Genomic DNA, 16,351 nt, shown 5'->3' with positions numbered 1-16,351 from the left:
AGCAGTCATTGTAAGGCGGACTAGCCGTCAGAAACATCTGTGGGTACTTGAAAAATCCGAAACCACTGAAAAAAAGCACATTATTTCATTTCACATTTTTCTCATCTTCGTTTTCCTTCCGAAAGAATTTCAAAGATGGACCAATGCAAAATTGTATTTCGTGTTTAATTTTTATTTTAATTCCTACCGTTACACTTTACCTTTATTTGTATCATTCATATACCATATAATATTGAGATTGTTTTAATTATTTCAATGAAATGCATGGAATAAGTGACGTTTACTGGAAGAAAGAATCACTTCATGGATAAACGGAACCACTGAACAGAAAATGATGGTTGCAGCGGAGGCCATTTTCTGAAGGAGACACTTAGCGCTGCATAATCAGGTTTTATTAAACAGCTTATGTTCGAATATAAACGGAATACGAGGTAGGTTATACCTTTTGATCGCTGTTTTGGATGTGACAAGATTTTTTTAAAATAAAGACTGCTGTTTTAAGTTAACTTATGTGCTAACGTAAAGTTATACGAGATTTTGAAAATAATGTTTTGGCTAGCTGTTGGTAGCCTAAGGTAAGTTAGCTAAGTATTGGCAACTACTCCGTTAGCTAACTTAACTTGGAATGTGTTGGGTAGCTAGCTAGTATTTGGGAACCATTTGACCGTCGTTTGAATTAATTTGATGTTTTCTTCAAGGTTTCTGTCTAGCTGTTGTCATGTTGAAACTGAAGTGCACGACTGACAGGGTAGTCAGCAACAGCATACCCTGCCTCCTCAAACGCAGCGAGCTAGATAATGTTATTGTAACGTTATCGGTGGATCTTTAAGACAGCCGAACCTTTTAAGACGAATTTCAGGTTTCGGGTGGCATTTCAAGGATATTTCGTGGAGACATTACCTGGCCCATCACATAACGTCTCTTCTCAGACACACACTCTATAGTAAAGATTGGTACACACTTTAACCTCCCTCTCTGTCCCTGTTGGTCTCCAGTATTCTGAAAATATACTTAAAATGTCCCAAACGCAATAACATTTCAATATAGCTACACGTTATTTTTTCATACCGCTCTGCAAAATATAGCTAGAAATATAGGTCAGACACCATTCATGTTTTTACCCTCAATTCTAGTCTCTTCTTAAATAAAGCATGGAATAACATATTCACTGCTTTTTCCTCCCATATCTACATAATTCAATTTGTTAATGCTCATCTAATATGGATTCATGTGAATTTTATGTGTGACATTTTTCATGCTTAAGATATGTGCATTTCAACACCCTGTCCCCTTCCCCCTTTGCTTTTTTCATTTGTCCTATTGTTGAAAAACAAAAACGTATAAAATATCACTTCTTGTGCTCACTTTTCAAATGCACCAGAGATGCAGGTGAGTCTGGTTGCAGTCCTTGTAGGCTTCTAGGGAGCTACCCAATCAGATGGCATTTAACTATTGCTAAAATAACAGCATTCATAGAAGAAAATAAATCCATTCAAATGCACAGGCACGCTACTATGTAGCTAGTATCTTGCCCAGCTAGTGATGCTGAACTAGGCTATTGCTTTGCTAGATTGTAGTACCTCAGTATGTCTTTTGAAGTAATTCAACCCATTGCAGTCAATTGAAGTGTATAGTACTCCAGTTGACACAATGTGAAAGACTGATTGCTTTAATGACATTAAACATGAGCATATATTGTGAAGCTATCATTTTCCAATTGATCAGATTTAGAGGTAGATTGCACTATTTAGGATAACTCCAACAGATTCCAAGCCACGTTTGCTAGCTCCTACTTAGTTTTCTACTTTGAGGAAATAAATGACGACTGTCATTTATAAACCAGATTGTTAATGTGCATACGATGGACAGGCAATGATGCAAATATAGCTACTTTTTATTTTTATTTTTTACGTTTCCCTTATACATACAATAGTGAGAGGCACAGTGCCCTCCATAATGTGTGGGACCAAGGCCCATTTTGTCTTATTGCCTCAATTGCCATGCACAATTTTAGATTTAGAATCTCAATTAACATGTGGTTAAAATGCACATTTTATGATTTTGTTAAAGGGTATTTTTTATATATGGTTTCACCATATATAAATTACAGCTGTGTTTATACATAGTCCCCCCCATTTCAGGGCACCATAATTGCTGTTTATCAACATGAGGGCCAAAGTTGTGCCAATGAAAGTCAAAGAAGCTATTATGAGACTGAGAAACAAGAATAACATGGTTAGAGACATAACCTTACATAAGGCTTACCAAAATCGACTGTTTGGAGCATAATTAAGAAGAAAGAGCACTGGTGAGCTTACTAATTGCAAGGGGACTGGCAGGCTGAAGATGACATACACAGATGATGACAGAATAATTATTTCCATGATAAAGAAATATATGCACTGCTGCCACACGATTGGCTGGTTAGATAATCACATGAATAAGTATGTGTACAGGTGTTCCTAATAAAGTCCTCAGTGAGTGTATATATTATGTTTTCAAAGATTTAACAAAAAATTTAAATCTGATTTCATTGTCAACAGCATCTCCAGAAGATTAGTGCTTGGATATGTCGGTCTTTGCTGATATAGTCCAATCTTTTCTGAAGTAGCATGGTTTTGTATCACTAATTCCGCACAATGTTGCTGTGTTATGTGGCTCCCCACATCAGTTGTATAGGATTGGTGTCAGTTGGAGGTAGATTGGAGGTAGATTGGATTTTGTGAAACTAATAAGATTGCAGGAAAGCAATCTCAGGTTTTGGTGGTCATTATCTGGACTGTATCTGGGTGTTCTTTGCATGCATGCAGGAGTACAACTTGGGGATTTCCAGACCATCTGGGTTGGGCCCTTGGCTGTTTGAAGTTTGTAGCTACCTACCATTATTGGTTATTACAAACACCAAAATTGAATTGAATGTTATGTGCTTTCAGAGTCTGCTGGCCGGTCTGTCAGCCATGATGTCCCATGGATTTAAAAGTAGTAAGCAAGACTTTACATTTGGACCATGGAAGGTTACTGCAGAAAAAACCCACATAATGAAATCAAAAGACATTGAGCGGTAAGTGTCTCCCAGCATGATGCTGTAAGGAAGCCACTGAGAAAGTAGCAGTTTGTTAATGACATACATTTCACTGGAATGTTTCCTCACACATTCATCTCATTTGTCCACTAAATTAATAAACATTTTGCCTGCTCATTTCTGATTTGTGTCCAATTTGTGAACTGGCAGGAGAATGAATGGCATGAACTGACGGATTATAACTCCAGGCCACTTTTTGGCTGTTAAGTCCGAATGAAATATAATTTTCTGGTCTTGCCACAGTTTAGCTGAAGAGATGCACATGCCCGCACTGCCTGAGATGCTGTTTGGGGACAACGTGCTGCGCATTCAGCACACCGACAGCTTTGGGATTGAGTTCAATGCCATCGATGCCCTGAAGTGCGTCAACAACCTGCAGGAGTCTGTGAAAGTGGCCTGTGCACAGGAGTGGCAGGAGAGCAGGTCTGGTCCTGCTGCCCACCACCACTCAAAATGCTGAACATACTGTACTTTATTAATGTTTCAATGGAACCATCCAAAACCAAACATTCATTTAATAAAAATAAAAAAAAATGATTTTGCCAAAATCAAGGTGCAAACAGTTTTGTACATTACCAGTCAGGGTTGCCAATAATAGCCCACTGTGTATAACACATCTCTTCTCTTGGGAAAACAAACAGAGCTGATTCGGAGCACTCCAAGGAGGTGGTGAAGCGTTATGACTGGACATACACCACAGACTACAGAGGAACCTTGCTGGGGGATGAGCTGAAGATAAAGGTAATGCACACTGTATTTTCCTCTTAATTGCTTACGAACTTCAAATGGGAACCAATAATAACTGGTTATCACAGTTTGTGCTCTAGAAATTACATCTCTCCATGATTCTCATGTCTTGCTTGCTTGCTTGCTTGCTGGTTTTGTGGTACGGTGTATAAGTTTGTTCCCCATTCTCTTCACATTAAGGTGACACCCACTACAGAGCGCATCGACATGGAGAGGCTAAAGGCACGAGAGCAGATCATGTTCTTTGAGGACGTGTTGCTGTTTGAGGATGAGCTGCATGACCATGGAGTCTCCATGATCAGCGTTAAAATTGTGAGTGATTATCAGGGAAAATGCAGATGAACTTCATAGGTATTCAGGCCACACACTTTAATGGAGGCAAGCCCTTCCACAGAGAACTTCATGGTCTTTAATCTTAATCCCCATTCCCCATTTTATATGCACCGTATTTAAGGTTGGGCAGATCAAATGAACGGTTGAGAATGACATTTGGTTGACGTTGACTCTGTCCCCCTATAAAGAGAGTGATGCCCACCAGTTTCTTTGTGTTGATGCGGTTCTTCTTGCGGGTTGATGGGGTCATGATCCGGATCAACGACACACGGCTTTATCACGAGGCAAGTACTCCTTATCACCACACACACCCTTTTCTGAATGGCTGGTAAAAAAGAAAGACACAGTTCAAGACATTTCTCATGTTAAACAACTACTCAAGGGCGACAAAGGGGATAGGAATCGTGAGAAGGACATAAGGGAGAGGGCAAGACGAGGTTTCTTGAACCAAACTTCTTACAGTACAGTATTACCCATTGTGTGATTCGGCGTTTATGTTCCATTTAATTAATTGATGGATACCAAATAGTGGAAGTTCCACGTACAGGTTAATGTGGAACGATTCATTTTGTTTACAGGCCGGTAAGGATTATATGCTGAGAGAGTTCACAACTCGAGAAAGCAAAATTTCAGGACTACAGGTAAGCTTTGTCCCTCCCGAATGTGCTAATGGTAAAACCATTCTAATGCAACCAGTAGCTCATGCACAACATCAAAAGTCATCCATAGATCAGGCACCCACAGTATTATGCATTGTTTTAGGTTATTCATAAAAAACAGTCCTCTCAAGGAGTTGCTTTTGTCTAAAGTAGTACATGTTCTTTTAAATGAATTGAAATGGTGAAAACCCACCTGTAATAATTTAACTAGGGTCCTCTGTAGACACAACCACTAACACTGGAATGCAAAAATTCATGGTTTACGAATACAAGGTGGATCAGTAGTTAAACTGCACCAATCCTACTTTTAAAATGTTGAACATATAAGAGATGATGTTAACCAAACATCTCCTGCTTTCAAGCTGATGATAGTTAGCATCTCAGTATTTAGTAAAAACTAAACAAGCAGTGTAAGAAAATAGTAGTGCTTTAATTAAGCCTGACACCCTTGCTTTAAGGGTAATTGTATTACTCTGAGGGATTGAAACCTGCTTGCGTGCTGACCGCATACTTTTCTTGCAGCATGTTCCCCCTGCTTTGTTCACTGACCCCAACGAGATTTCCCAACACTTGCCTCTGAAGCTGACCGAGTGTGAGAAACTGGAGTTCCCTGATGCTGGGTGTACTGACACGCCACAGTGACCGACAGACTGTCCAGAGAGCTGCATAGTGAAGGGGGAGGACTGGTGTCTGAAGCTCAGTGGCTTCATCTAGACTCCTCATCCTGGGTGTGTAGACACCTAGGCAGGCATAGCTGCCCTGCTCCCCAGTGACTTCAGCATTTCAGACACGGAGGAACCACAGAAGACTTTTTTTCTCAAACCCACTCCTGAAACTTGCCTGCCTGTCTTAGATGGAACTTCTCATTAGTATAGTCAAGGGATCTTTTATTTCATAATTTAGAATCCCTTGTTTCATGAGCACTTGTAACAGGATGTCCATGTCATTTGGTACTTAATCGCCTGTAAATGTTTGAAAATGACAAATGCTGAACTGCATTTTACCATGGGGAACCATTAAACTGGGGGTAAAGGCTTACTGTAAATCACAAAATATAGCTTGGCCTTTTGAAGTAGAACTTTTAATTTACACTTGATCTTGATAAACCACGACAAGGTGCATAGGTATGTAGTAAATTCCCACTCAATTCTGTTTTGGCTTTACCTGCAGAGGCCAACTGCAAAATACATTTAATTTCCATCAGTCCTCCATCTCTTAATTTGTTGTCTGCCCACTGTTGTTGAATTGCATACATTGGTGTGGTATTAATGTATAAATAATTACTCTCACATCCAACCATAATTTTTTAAAAATCAATAAACTAATTATGTTGTGTTAACATATTTTGGGGGATTTTGAGGATAAAATGCAGTCATATGCACTGTAATAAAATGTATAGTTTCATATATTTCTAATTATAGCTTCTACTATTCCCTGAACATGACACCTGCAATGATTGCAATGATTAAAAACGTCTCTATTGGAATGGTTTGTATTGTAAAATTAGTTACTGGAGATAGTTGAGGGTTTTTTCAGTTGAAGCTTTTTGTTTTTCCAAGTTGGATACACCAAAGCGCAAATTAATTTTTTTAACAGCATTATTCTGTGCATTCTGATGCACACTAACGCAATTATTGAAGTAAACTGTTACGCAAACCAGATACGTATTTTATTTATATGAACATAATATTAAACGGAATAAAATATTTAAATCGTGTTTAAACAATGATTAAAAGTGAGCACTTTCACTACTTGGGGTTTTGGCCAATGAAATGCGAATAACGGGGCGGGCGAGTAAAGCGTTGACTTGTGTACAGTAAGCGCACATTCAGACACGGCTTACTCCAATGTACTATCAAAACTGGATTTTTACGCATATAATATAACTCAAACAAAACGCATTGCAAGCTGCGGTCTGAAGAGACCCCGGAACCTTCTAAAATAGCGGTTTCCAGTCTGACTTTATTATGGTAGTACACGTCGCATGTGTTGCTTTCTGTTGGGTCAACGCATGCACTGCAAAGAAGCGTACAGTGAGTTAGCAGGCATTTTGGACTTCTCATGTAAAGTGTACTGTATTTTATTGTGGAATTTAACACTAAGCTATTATTTACTTATGTTTTTGAAAGTCAACAAAGTTTAGTAGCTAGCGTTACATTCATCTTCTGGTCGTAAGTAAAGCGAATTTTACCATGACATTTCTAGCCGTAAGAAGGCGAGAAATACAGGCTATATCAGTGGTGACTTACGTTACTTTAAAAAATGTTTTAGGGGACAGTCAATTTAACATCGAGGCTAACTGATGAATATTCTGTCCTTTCTTGCATTATAGAGAAGTAGCCTATTCTGTTTTTTTGGGTTTTTCTTTTTTTGCTGTTTGCGCATCCTTCTGTTTATGGAAATCACACTGACCAGATTACTTTGCTTCCACTTCAGTGCAGTCTGTGAACAATGTCACTGAGGAAGAGAAAATAAAGCTCTGGTAAACCACTAGCATTCCGCGTGTATTTCGCGTGAACTGTAGAGACTGTTGCGCATCAAAATCCCTGAGCTTCAGTTACTCAAACCAGCCCGTCTGGCATCAACAGTCACGGTCCGAATCACTGAGATCTCATTTTTTCCACATTCTGATCAGCATGATTTATTAATTGCACTGCTGCCACACGATTGGCTTATTAGATAATCGCATGGATAAATGTTCCTAGTAAAGTGCTCAGTGAGTGTATATAATCTATGCTAAAGTTGCCATTAGCTCAGCCCTTAAGCAGCAGTCACATCTTTTTGAAGGTGTTCCTGTTTCTGGTGTAGTTTTCTGAATGCTGGCATGAATTATGCCAGGTTTATTATTTTATGCATAAGGTTTATTAAGGACTGGTCCTACTACATTTCCACTTTTCCAGCTTGTATAATTGTGTAATATAACTGTTCCAAACCATTTATTTTGGCCTATATGTCTTCACTGTTATGTGGCCTATATGTCTTGACTTTTTATTTTTTATTTCTCAGTCTCATAAAGGCTTCTTTGACTGTCATTGGCACAACTCTGGCCCTTATGTCACCAAACTGACTCCAAGCAAGCAATAGCTTTAAATAAAACAAGATAAAGACTAGCATATTACATTTGGTTTCCTAAAATGGGGGGGCTATGTATAAAAAGGGATGTAATTCCTACATGCTTCACTTGATATGGATGTATATACCCTCAAATTAAATTAAACCCTCAATTAAAGCTGACAGTCTGCACTTTAACCTCATAACCTTTAACGTCATTGTTCCATTTTGAATCCCATGTGCTAGAGGACAGAGCCTAAAGAACAGAAATTGTATGTCCAATGTCCAAATACTTATGGACTGTACTGTATGTATAGGCCTCATATTTGTTGCCCCTGAGCCCGTTTTCTTACTGCTGCAAACGCACAGATGGCACAGTAATCATCTTCTCATTCTGGGTCAGGTGGAATTCAGGTATATTGGAGTCAAACAATTGAAACAAGAAAATCATGTCTTTCAGCTACCGATGCCTAAGAAAGGGAACCCCGCTGCAGCGGAGGGGGAAGAGGTCCCTTCGAAACAGAGAAAAACAGGCCCCAGCGCTGTTCCAACCCCCCTCAATTTTACCAGCCCCAGCAGCCTGTTTCAGAGCCTGATCGCACCCCTGGGCCTGCAGGAATTCTTCCAGGAATACTGGGAGAAGAAGCCCCTGTTCCTCCAGAGGTCAGACCCTGGACTGGCCACCTACTACCAGTCACTCTTCCAGCTCTCTGACCTGAAGGCACTGTGTGGACAGGGTATTGTGTATGACAGAGACGTTGTCCTGTGTCGCTGTGTCAACGGCAAGAAAAATGTGTTGAGTAAACAGGGTCGGGTAAACTACAGCCAACTGAAGAAAGATTTTGAGCAGAAGAAAGTTACTTTACAGTTCCACCAGCCACAGAGGTTCAAGGTGAGAATTGGAAGGGTGTTTTTTCTCTTAGCCGTAGTTTTGCGAGAGCTCCGGAAGCAGGCCGATGGCTTGATTCTCATTACCTTTGAGCAGAAGTTACAGTACGTTCCAGTTTTGATGGCTTCAGAGTTTTTAATTTGCTGTCTTGTGCAGGATGAGCTTTGGCAGATCCAGGAGAAGCTTGAGTGTTTCTTTGGCGCCTTGGTCGGGTCAAATGTGTACATCACCCCGCAGGAGTCCCAGGGGCTCCCGGCTCACTACGACGATGTTGAGGTGTGGGGTCAAGGGTCAGGGGGGGCTTAACCAGAACCTCCACTGGGACAAAACACATGATCCTAGAATGGGAATGAACATCTTTCATGTGGTCCCCCTTTCAAAAATGCTTGCTTTTGGTTATTATTGCTTTTTAAAAAGACTGTGACCTATGCTTATTAACACAATGGAGCCATAATTTTTGCCTTCAAATTCACCCTTTCTGAAGGGGCACTGACTGTTCTTAGGATCCAGGGGTGTGGATTTGCAAGTGTTGTTTTGTATTTGTGTATTCAAATTCAGCTGAATGCCTTTGTTTAAAATCAGTTTGGTGACAGTATACAGTATAACCACATGTCTGGATACAAGAACAGTTAATTGCCCCTTCAAAAAAAGAGACCATGGAGCCACAGAACCAGTGCATTGATCATCCTGGTTGTCTCCATGTCTAGTTCTTTTTTAGTTCTTTAATTCTACCAGCACTTTTGTCTTCTCATGTCTTTGACATAACAGGCTGCCCTGCCTTCCACAGGTCTTCATCTTGCAGCTGGAGGGGGAGAAACACTGGCGCCTCTATGAGCCCACAGTCCCCCTGGCCCAGGAATACAGCTTGGAGCCAGAGGAGCGCATTGGCAGCCCCACTCATGACATCACACTAAAGGTGCAGTGCTGAGGGTCCAGGCTGAGTACTAAACCTTTCCCATCTCAACAGGAATGCTAGCTACACAACTGCTTGGCTAGTAACATTACCAAATGCAGCGAATGGCTGGCACCTGTCTGACAGATCAGAAACACTCTGCAGGAGTCAGCGGTGGATTTGTCAGTGACCACTGTCTGGGGAAGACTTCATGAACAGAAATACAGAGGCTAAACTGCAAGATGCAGACTGGTTAGCTGCAAAAACAGGATGACCAGGTTACAGTTTGAAGTACTTAAAAGAGCAACCACAGTTCTGGAAAAAGGTCTTGTGGATAGATGAGATGAAGATTAACTTATATCAGAGTAATGGCAAGAGCAAAGTATGGAGAAGAGAAGAAACTGACCAAGATCCAAAGCATACCACCTCATCTGCGGTGTGGGCATGCATGGCTGCCGAATGTACTGGCTCACTTATCTTCATTGATGATATAACTACTGATGGTGGTAGCAAAATGAATTCCGAAGTGCATAGGCACATCCTATCTCCTCAAGTTCAAGCAAATACCTTAAACTCATTGGCCAGTGGTTCGTTCTACAGCAAGACAATGATGCCGAACATACCGCTTAATGGCCAAGTTAATTAACCTGATCTGAACCCAATTGAGCATGCCTTTCATATGCTGAAAAGAAAAGTTAAGGGGACTAGCCCCCAAAACAAGCATGAGCTAAAGATTCCATTACATTATCGTCATTTAGCAGACGCTCTTATCCAGAGCGATGTACAATAAAGTGCAAATCAGAACCAGGGACAAGTGCGTTGAAGACCCTAGAGGAAAGTCCGAGAGTGATTATATAGATAAAACTTGACCCCTTGAAGATACCACGGTTGGCAGCTAGAATACCCTGAATACTAAAATAATTAAACACTAGTGCAATCATAACCTATATACATACACATACCTATAACATACACATAGCTTACATGGCTAATTATAACAGTGAGGTAGGGAGAGAAAGGTGCAGCCAGAGGAGGTGAGTTTTCAGTCTGTGCTCGAAAGTGGTCAAAGACTGCCAAAATGTATAAAACTGAAAATCTGACAAACTTTAACCATATTTGTACTTTTTTTGTGGAGTACAGAGGCAAAATAAATAAACGAGGGCACTGTATAGTGCAGTGTACAGGCATAGAACAGGAACTGTTATGTCAGTTTGTAGCTTGTGATATTAACTGACCACAAAAAGCGCTTTGAGGCTTTCAGAAGACCCTCGCAGAGAGCGTGCTGTCATGTTGCACACTTTCGCTATGCATCACTCTGAAATAACTTCAAAGGAATTGGGGAAGGTGTGTCTACATCTTTAATCACATATGCATTCTGCCTTTGCTTAAAGTCCCGGCCAAAAGTTTTGTCGCATGAGTCGACAAAAGTGACAATTGCTAATACCCAACTTAATTAGCTAATACAGTTAGGAAACAACACAAATTAATCATAAGTGTCTAAAGTTTATTTAGATACTAGCAAAACAAAAATTTCCTAGATGCTTATAAGGTTTATTGCTTGATAATGATGAACAAGCCAGTTTCTACCTGGACAAAAGTCTTGTCGCAAATCAAATTATAATCAATACATTTTATCTTTCTCAAAAAGTAAATAAAATACCAAATGAAAAATCAGTCTTGTCTCATGGACTATAATCATCATGGACTATAAGTTAAGAAATTAATATCTTGTATGGGTTCCTTTGGCCTGCAGAACAGTTGCCATCCGGTTTGGCAGAGTCGTAGAGCTTGTTGATGAAGTCGTCGGGGATGGCATGGAAGGCCACCTTGCAGGCATCCCAAAGCTCCTCCAAGTTCTTTGGCTTGGTCCTCCAAGCTTCCTCCTTCATTCTTCCCCAGATATGCTCAATAATATTCATATCTGGAGACTGTGCTGGCCATCCCTGAAGGACCTTGATCTTCTTCCCCCTGAGAAACTTCATAGTTGAACCTGAGGTATGGCAAGGAGCTCCATCCTGTTGAAAAATCGGACCCCTCTTGTAGTTGGGAATGTACTGGGAGGCAAGAATCTGTTGATATTTGGCACTGTCAATGTTACCATCGACCTTACAGATCTCCCTGGCACCTCCGTTTTGGATGTAACCCCAAACCATAATCTTTCCACCTCCAAATTTCTTCTGGGTGAACCGTGGGTCCAGACAGGCCCCAGAGGGTCGTTGACAATATTTTGGCGGCGCTTGGGATGGAGCTCAACTGACGATTCATCTGAAAAATCAATTTTTCGCCACTTTTCTGCTGTCCGTGGAGACCATTGGGAGCAAGAATCAGACGTACAATTCTTGACGAAACTGGTGTTCCTGGCATCCACTCCTGGAGCTGTCAGGCGGTTGACATGGGGCTGGCTTTTGACAGTCGGACCAACAAGCTGTTGTCTCGAGCAGTTGTCTTGCGCGGTCTGCCTGACCTGGGTCTTTCATGGACGTTGCCAGTCTCTTGGTAGCGCTTGCGAATCCTCTCCACCTGCCGTTTAGACACATTGAAGATGTATGCAACTTCAGCAGGAGACTTGGACTTGAGATTGTTGATGATCAGCACTTTGGTTTCTGGTTTGATCTTGGGCATGTTGACAGAAGCAATGTTGAGCATGATCTTAGTGGCTTAAAGTGTCAAATTTCTGCTTTTATAGCTCAAAGTTACCTACAGCTGACTAATCAATCCCCTTGTTTGTTTCTTCCTTATTCACTGTGGCCTAGAAATTGGAGTTGGCCATTGCGACAAGACTTTTGTCCGGCCAAAACTGGCCTGTTGATCATTATCAAGGTGTAACATTTAGTAACAATTTTGAAATGTAATTTTGCTAGCTTCTAATAAACTTTAGACACTTATGATTAATTTGTGTTGTTTCCTAACTTTATTAGCTAATTAAGAGTTGTGTAATTAGCAATTGTCACTTTTGTCCACTCATGCGACAAAACTTTTGGCCGGGACTATATATTGTTCTATAACTAAGAGTCATAGGAACTAGCCCCTTGCCATGAAACCCCATGTTTTGCAGCATATACGTGCTCCAGCATAGACACTAAATTCACAGATGCAACATCTCCCTGGGCCGAAAAATAGGTAGCTGACTGCAGCCTTTTTGCATGCCGGTATCAGATTGTTGTGTTGCGATGCTGTAACTGTACTTGGTCGCAGGAAGTGAATGTATTGTTCTACTTTATTATTTCCCCTCTCAGGCTGGAGATTTACTGTATTTCCCCAGGGGAACGATCCACCAGGCAGACACGCCAGTTGGGGTGGATCACTCCACCCACCTTACGATCAGCACCTACCAGAAGATGTACGTAGGGACCCACGAGTGTAACCCTGCAACCAGACGACACTAACAGTCTCAAGCTCAGTGTGCTACTTGCTAGTACCTCAGATTCATTTGCACTCATCCACAGGAGAACTGCTTACGTATTGTTTGAGCTGAAGTGAATGCAGCACAAATTTGTGAATTTAGGGTAATTTTTTTTTTTATGCATGTCGTGTAACTTTTTAAATTGTTGATGTGGTCACTAGCTGCTGTTTTTCCACACAGTTATAAAAACAACCACAGGAAACATGCAGCCATATCTGTTTTCTTCTTTCTCCTTGTGCCCCAGGTCTTGGGGGGACTTCCTGCTTGACGTGTTTCCCAGCTTCCTGTTTGATTCAATGAGGAGTGACATCACCCTGAGAGCGGGCCTGCCCCGGAAACTCCTAACGGTCAGTCTGCGCTCTCCAGCCTTGCCCGCCTGCATGTTGTTATTGCTACCCCTCTACAGTAGCACAGTAATCCTACCCCTCACACTATGACATTTGGAAAGTGAAGTTCAGTGAGTATATGTGTAAATTTAAACGCATACATCTTTTTAATTGTTCATAATGTCATATATACACTCACTGAGCACTTTATTAGGTAGACCTGTACGCCAGCTTGTTAATGTAAATATTTAATCAGCCAATCAGGTGGCAGCAACTAAATGCATAAAAGCATGCAGACATGGTCCATAGGATAAGTTGTTTTTCAGACCAAACCTCAGAATGGGGAAGAAGTGACCGTGGAATGTTTGTTGGTGCCAGACAGGGTGGTTTGAGTATCTCAGAAACTGCTCATCTCCTGGGATTTTCACGCACACCATACTGCTGTTCTGATGTTTGGTCACAACAACAACTGAACCTCTTAACCTCTTGAGTTGCTGCTGGTGTGCGTGAAACATTACTGTATAAACTGACAAAATTTTAATTAATTAATTAGTATTTAATATTTGATTAATATTTAGTTGCATAACCATTGTTTTTGATAACTGCTGCGCATCTGTGTTGCATCGAGTCAACCAACTTCTGGCACCAAGAAACGGGTATTTCAGGCCAGGATGAACAAACTACATTCCACAGTTCCTGTGAATTTTTGGGTTTTGCTTCAGAAACTTTTCTGAATTGAGTTTTCAATGGGGTTGCGGTTGGGGGATTGAGCTATACAACAATACATAACAATGTGTGAAACATTTGCTTCCCTTATTCCTTAATAATGGTGTCAATTAATGACACCTGTTTTTTCACAGAATGAATTAATTCTCTAATTAAACTCCACACTGCTATTATTTTGAACGAATGAGTCAATGAATGAGTGGACTCATTCAATGAATTAGTCAATTACTCAGAACAAGCAGCGTGCATGTCATGACAGTTGGGCTTTTCATTACACTACTGCATCTACAAGTAAAGTATTTGCCATGCAGAAATATCACTACTACTAATAACAGTGGTTCATCAGGTTACTGTTGTTTTTGAACACGACTACATAATTGGCCGATGAGATATTTGCAACAAGCTGTACAGGTCTATAAGGTCACTGAGTGTCTACGTCTACAGTTACTTCCTGAAATAACTCGCCTTCAGAAACGCTTTCATATGTTTCATATTTTTCTTACCACTTGATGGGTTTCACCTTGCCAGGTTGCAAGCCCACCCCCTGGCACTACCAAGCAGCTGTGCTCCTTCATGAGAGACCTGGCAGACAAGATGGAGCGGGGGCAGCTGGAACCGCACTCTGTGGGCATGAAGCGTGACTTTGTGTCTAACAGGCTGCCCCCGTACGTGCAGGATGACTTGGCCTTTACACCAGGTCAGAAAAATACACCACTAGGTTTCTGTCTGTTTATCAGGGTGGGGCGAATTACTCATTTTTCTCTCTGTACATGCATGCATGCATGTGTGTGGGTGGGTGTGTATCTGCCTATATATCACAGCTGGAAAGATGCCTGCACTTGAAGACCTCGTATCTATGAAGTTTGTAGACCACATCCTGGTGACAGTGGAGCCCAGCGAGGAGATAACCGTAAGTGTACACTGCCAGTACATTCCTTTTCTTAGCACCTTTTATTTCCTGTGGCAGCTCTGACAGATCTTTGTGTCTGTGTGTGTTTGTGTGCGTTTGTTTGTGTGCATGTTAGGATGAGGCTGTAGAGCTGGTTGTTTTCCTCCTGCACTCTCTGGCGAACAGCAGGGAGGACCACATGATGGGAAATGATGCTGAAGAGGAACAGAAACACGGGGTATGTGACTCTCAGTCTTGGGTTTCATGGGTAGCTTGCTTAAGTGCAATTCTCATTCTTTGTAGCAAATGATTGACTACCTGAACATTCACCTGTGGTGGTAGGTGCAAGCCAGGACTTATCAAAGGAATCTGTGGATCTGAGCGAATTCTGTTGTTTTTCCCCCCAGAGTCGAGGCCTGCGCTTTGCCCTCTCACACCTCCCTGCCCTCAGACAGCTGCAGAGTGGAGAGCGCCACCTTGTGGCCAACCTGCAGCTGGACCAGGATGCTGACAAACTCAACCTGGCCCTCTCACTCTGGAGCGAAGGGCTGCTGATGGTCTGTTAGCAGGGCAGGAAACCCATTGGTTCTCATTCATAAGTTATTAAAAATATCTCAAGGTTCCTCAAATGTTTTCTGTGTGATGTGTCTCCAGAAATAGTAGTTGTGTGTCTGGTTTATGGATACAGTATAGTAATTGTACTTGTACTGTTGAACTTTTTTTTCTCTCCTTTATTTAACCACGTAAGTCCCATTGAGTTGGTTCTCTTTTACAAGGGAGCCCTGGCCAAGGGAGGATCTGGAGCCTATCCCACTATCATTCTCGTTTTTATATGGCCACTGTCCAGCAAGACAAACCATGCCCTCTTGCCACTATGAAACAGTGTATTATAACGGGGTTGGAATGAGTTATGTTGCAAACTGTAATGAACATGAGTGGGATGGTGGAGTCAAGGGCTCAAGGGAACAGCCAACAGGCATTTTCCAGGCTCTGATACTGAATCACACAGAGAATCACACACAGGGCACAGAATCTGAATCCTGTTGCCAAGTAGCTGTCACAGACATGCAGCTTGTATCAATGTCATGCAACACAGCACTGCGACTTGCACAGCAGATTCTGTGTTGCTCAGCCCCTCTGAAGAAACATCTTTCACATGCAAAATGTGTCTTGGCCTATGACAAATAAATGATTGACCTGTGGCTCCACCTCTCCCCATCTGCCACGTCTGTTACTGACTGATGTGTGGAGGAGGAAGTTCCATTTGCCTATTTCCTCCATCTGCACCTGCTTTTCTGGTTTTCTTTCCTTGCCTCCCCAAATGCGTAGATATAGGAGCAAGGAAAGGAAGGAA

The 16,351-nt window shown here is 41.5% G+C and overlaps 2 protein-coding genes across 6 annotated transcripts; both read left to right on the top strand.

The window, feature by feature from the left end:
• The first annotated feature begins 284 nt into the window (after positions 1 to 284).
• Positions 285 to 6,307, top strand: tiprl (TIP41, TOR signaling pathway regulator-like (S. cerevisiae)). Of its 2 annotated transcripts, none has more exons than XM_061247359.1 (8): positions 285 to 431; positions 2,934 to 3,061; positions 3,326 to 3,505; positions 3,724 to 3,823; positions 4,010 to 4,141; positions 4,351 to 4,446; positions 4,741 to 4,803; positions 5,344 to 6,307. In XM_061247359.1, exons 2-8 carry the CDS (start codon positions 2,958 to 2,960, stop codon positions 5,461 to 5,463), a joined length of 795 nt encoding a protein of 264 aa, XP_061103343.1. In that variant the 5' UTR covers positions 285 to 431; positions 2,934 to 2,957; the 3' UTR covers positions 5,464 to 6,307. The 2 variants fall into 2 exon arrangements, with proteins under 2 accessions (XP_061103343.1, XP_061103344.1); XM_061247360.1 differs by lacking the exon at positions 285 to 431 and adding an exon at positions 450 to 575.
• Positions 6,308 to 6,757: 450 nt separating this feature from the next.
• On the top strand, positions 6,758 to 15,626 carry riox2 (ribosomal oxygenase 2). Of its 4 annotated transcripts, none has more exons than XM_061247354.1 (10): positions 6,758 to 6,854; positions 8,333 to 8,764; positions 8,918 to 9,037; positions 9,549 to 9,677; positions 12,890 to 12,993; positions 13,301 to 13,403; positions 14,637 to 14,805; positions 14,930 to 15,018; positions 15,134 to 15,235; positions 15,405 to 15,626. In XM_061247354.1, the coding sequence occupies exons 1-10, from the start codon at positions 6,789 to 6,791 to the stop codon at positions 15,561 to 15,563; spliced, it is 1,473 nt and encodes a 490-aa protein (XP_061103338.1). In that variant the 5' UTR covers positions 6,758 to 6,788; the 3' UTR covers positions 15,564 to 15,626. The 4 variants fall into 4 exon arrangements, with proteins under 4 accessions (XP_061103338.1, XP_061103341.1, XP_061103339.1 ...); XM_061247355.1 differs by having other exon boundaries at positions 6,850 to 6,992; XM_061247356.1 differs by lacking the exon at positions 6,758 to 6,854 and adding an exon at positions 7,282 to 7,303.
• The last annotated feature ends 725 nt before the right edge of the window (positions 15,627 to 16,351 follow it).

Source organism: Conger conger, chromosome 7 (genome assembly GCF_963514075.1).
Source record: "Conger conger chromosome 7, fConCon1.1, whole genome shotgun sequence".
NCBI classification, from domain to species: Eukaryota; Metazoa; Chordata; class Actinopteri; order Anguilliformes; family Congridae; genus Conger; species Conger conger.
This window is presented reverse-complemented; position numbering and strand designations above follow the sequence as displayed.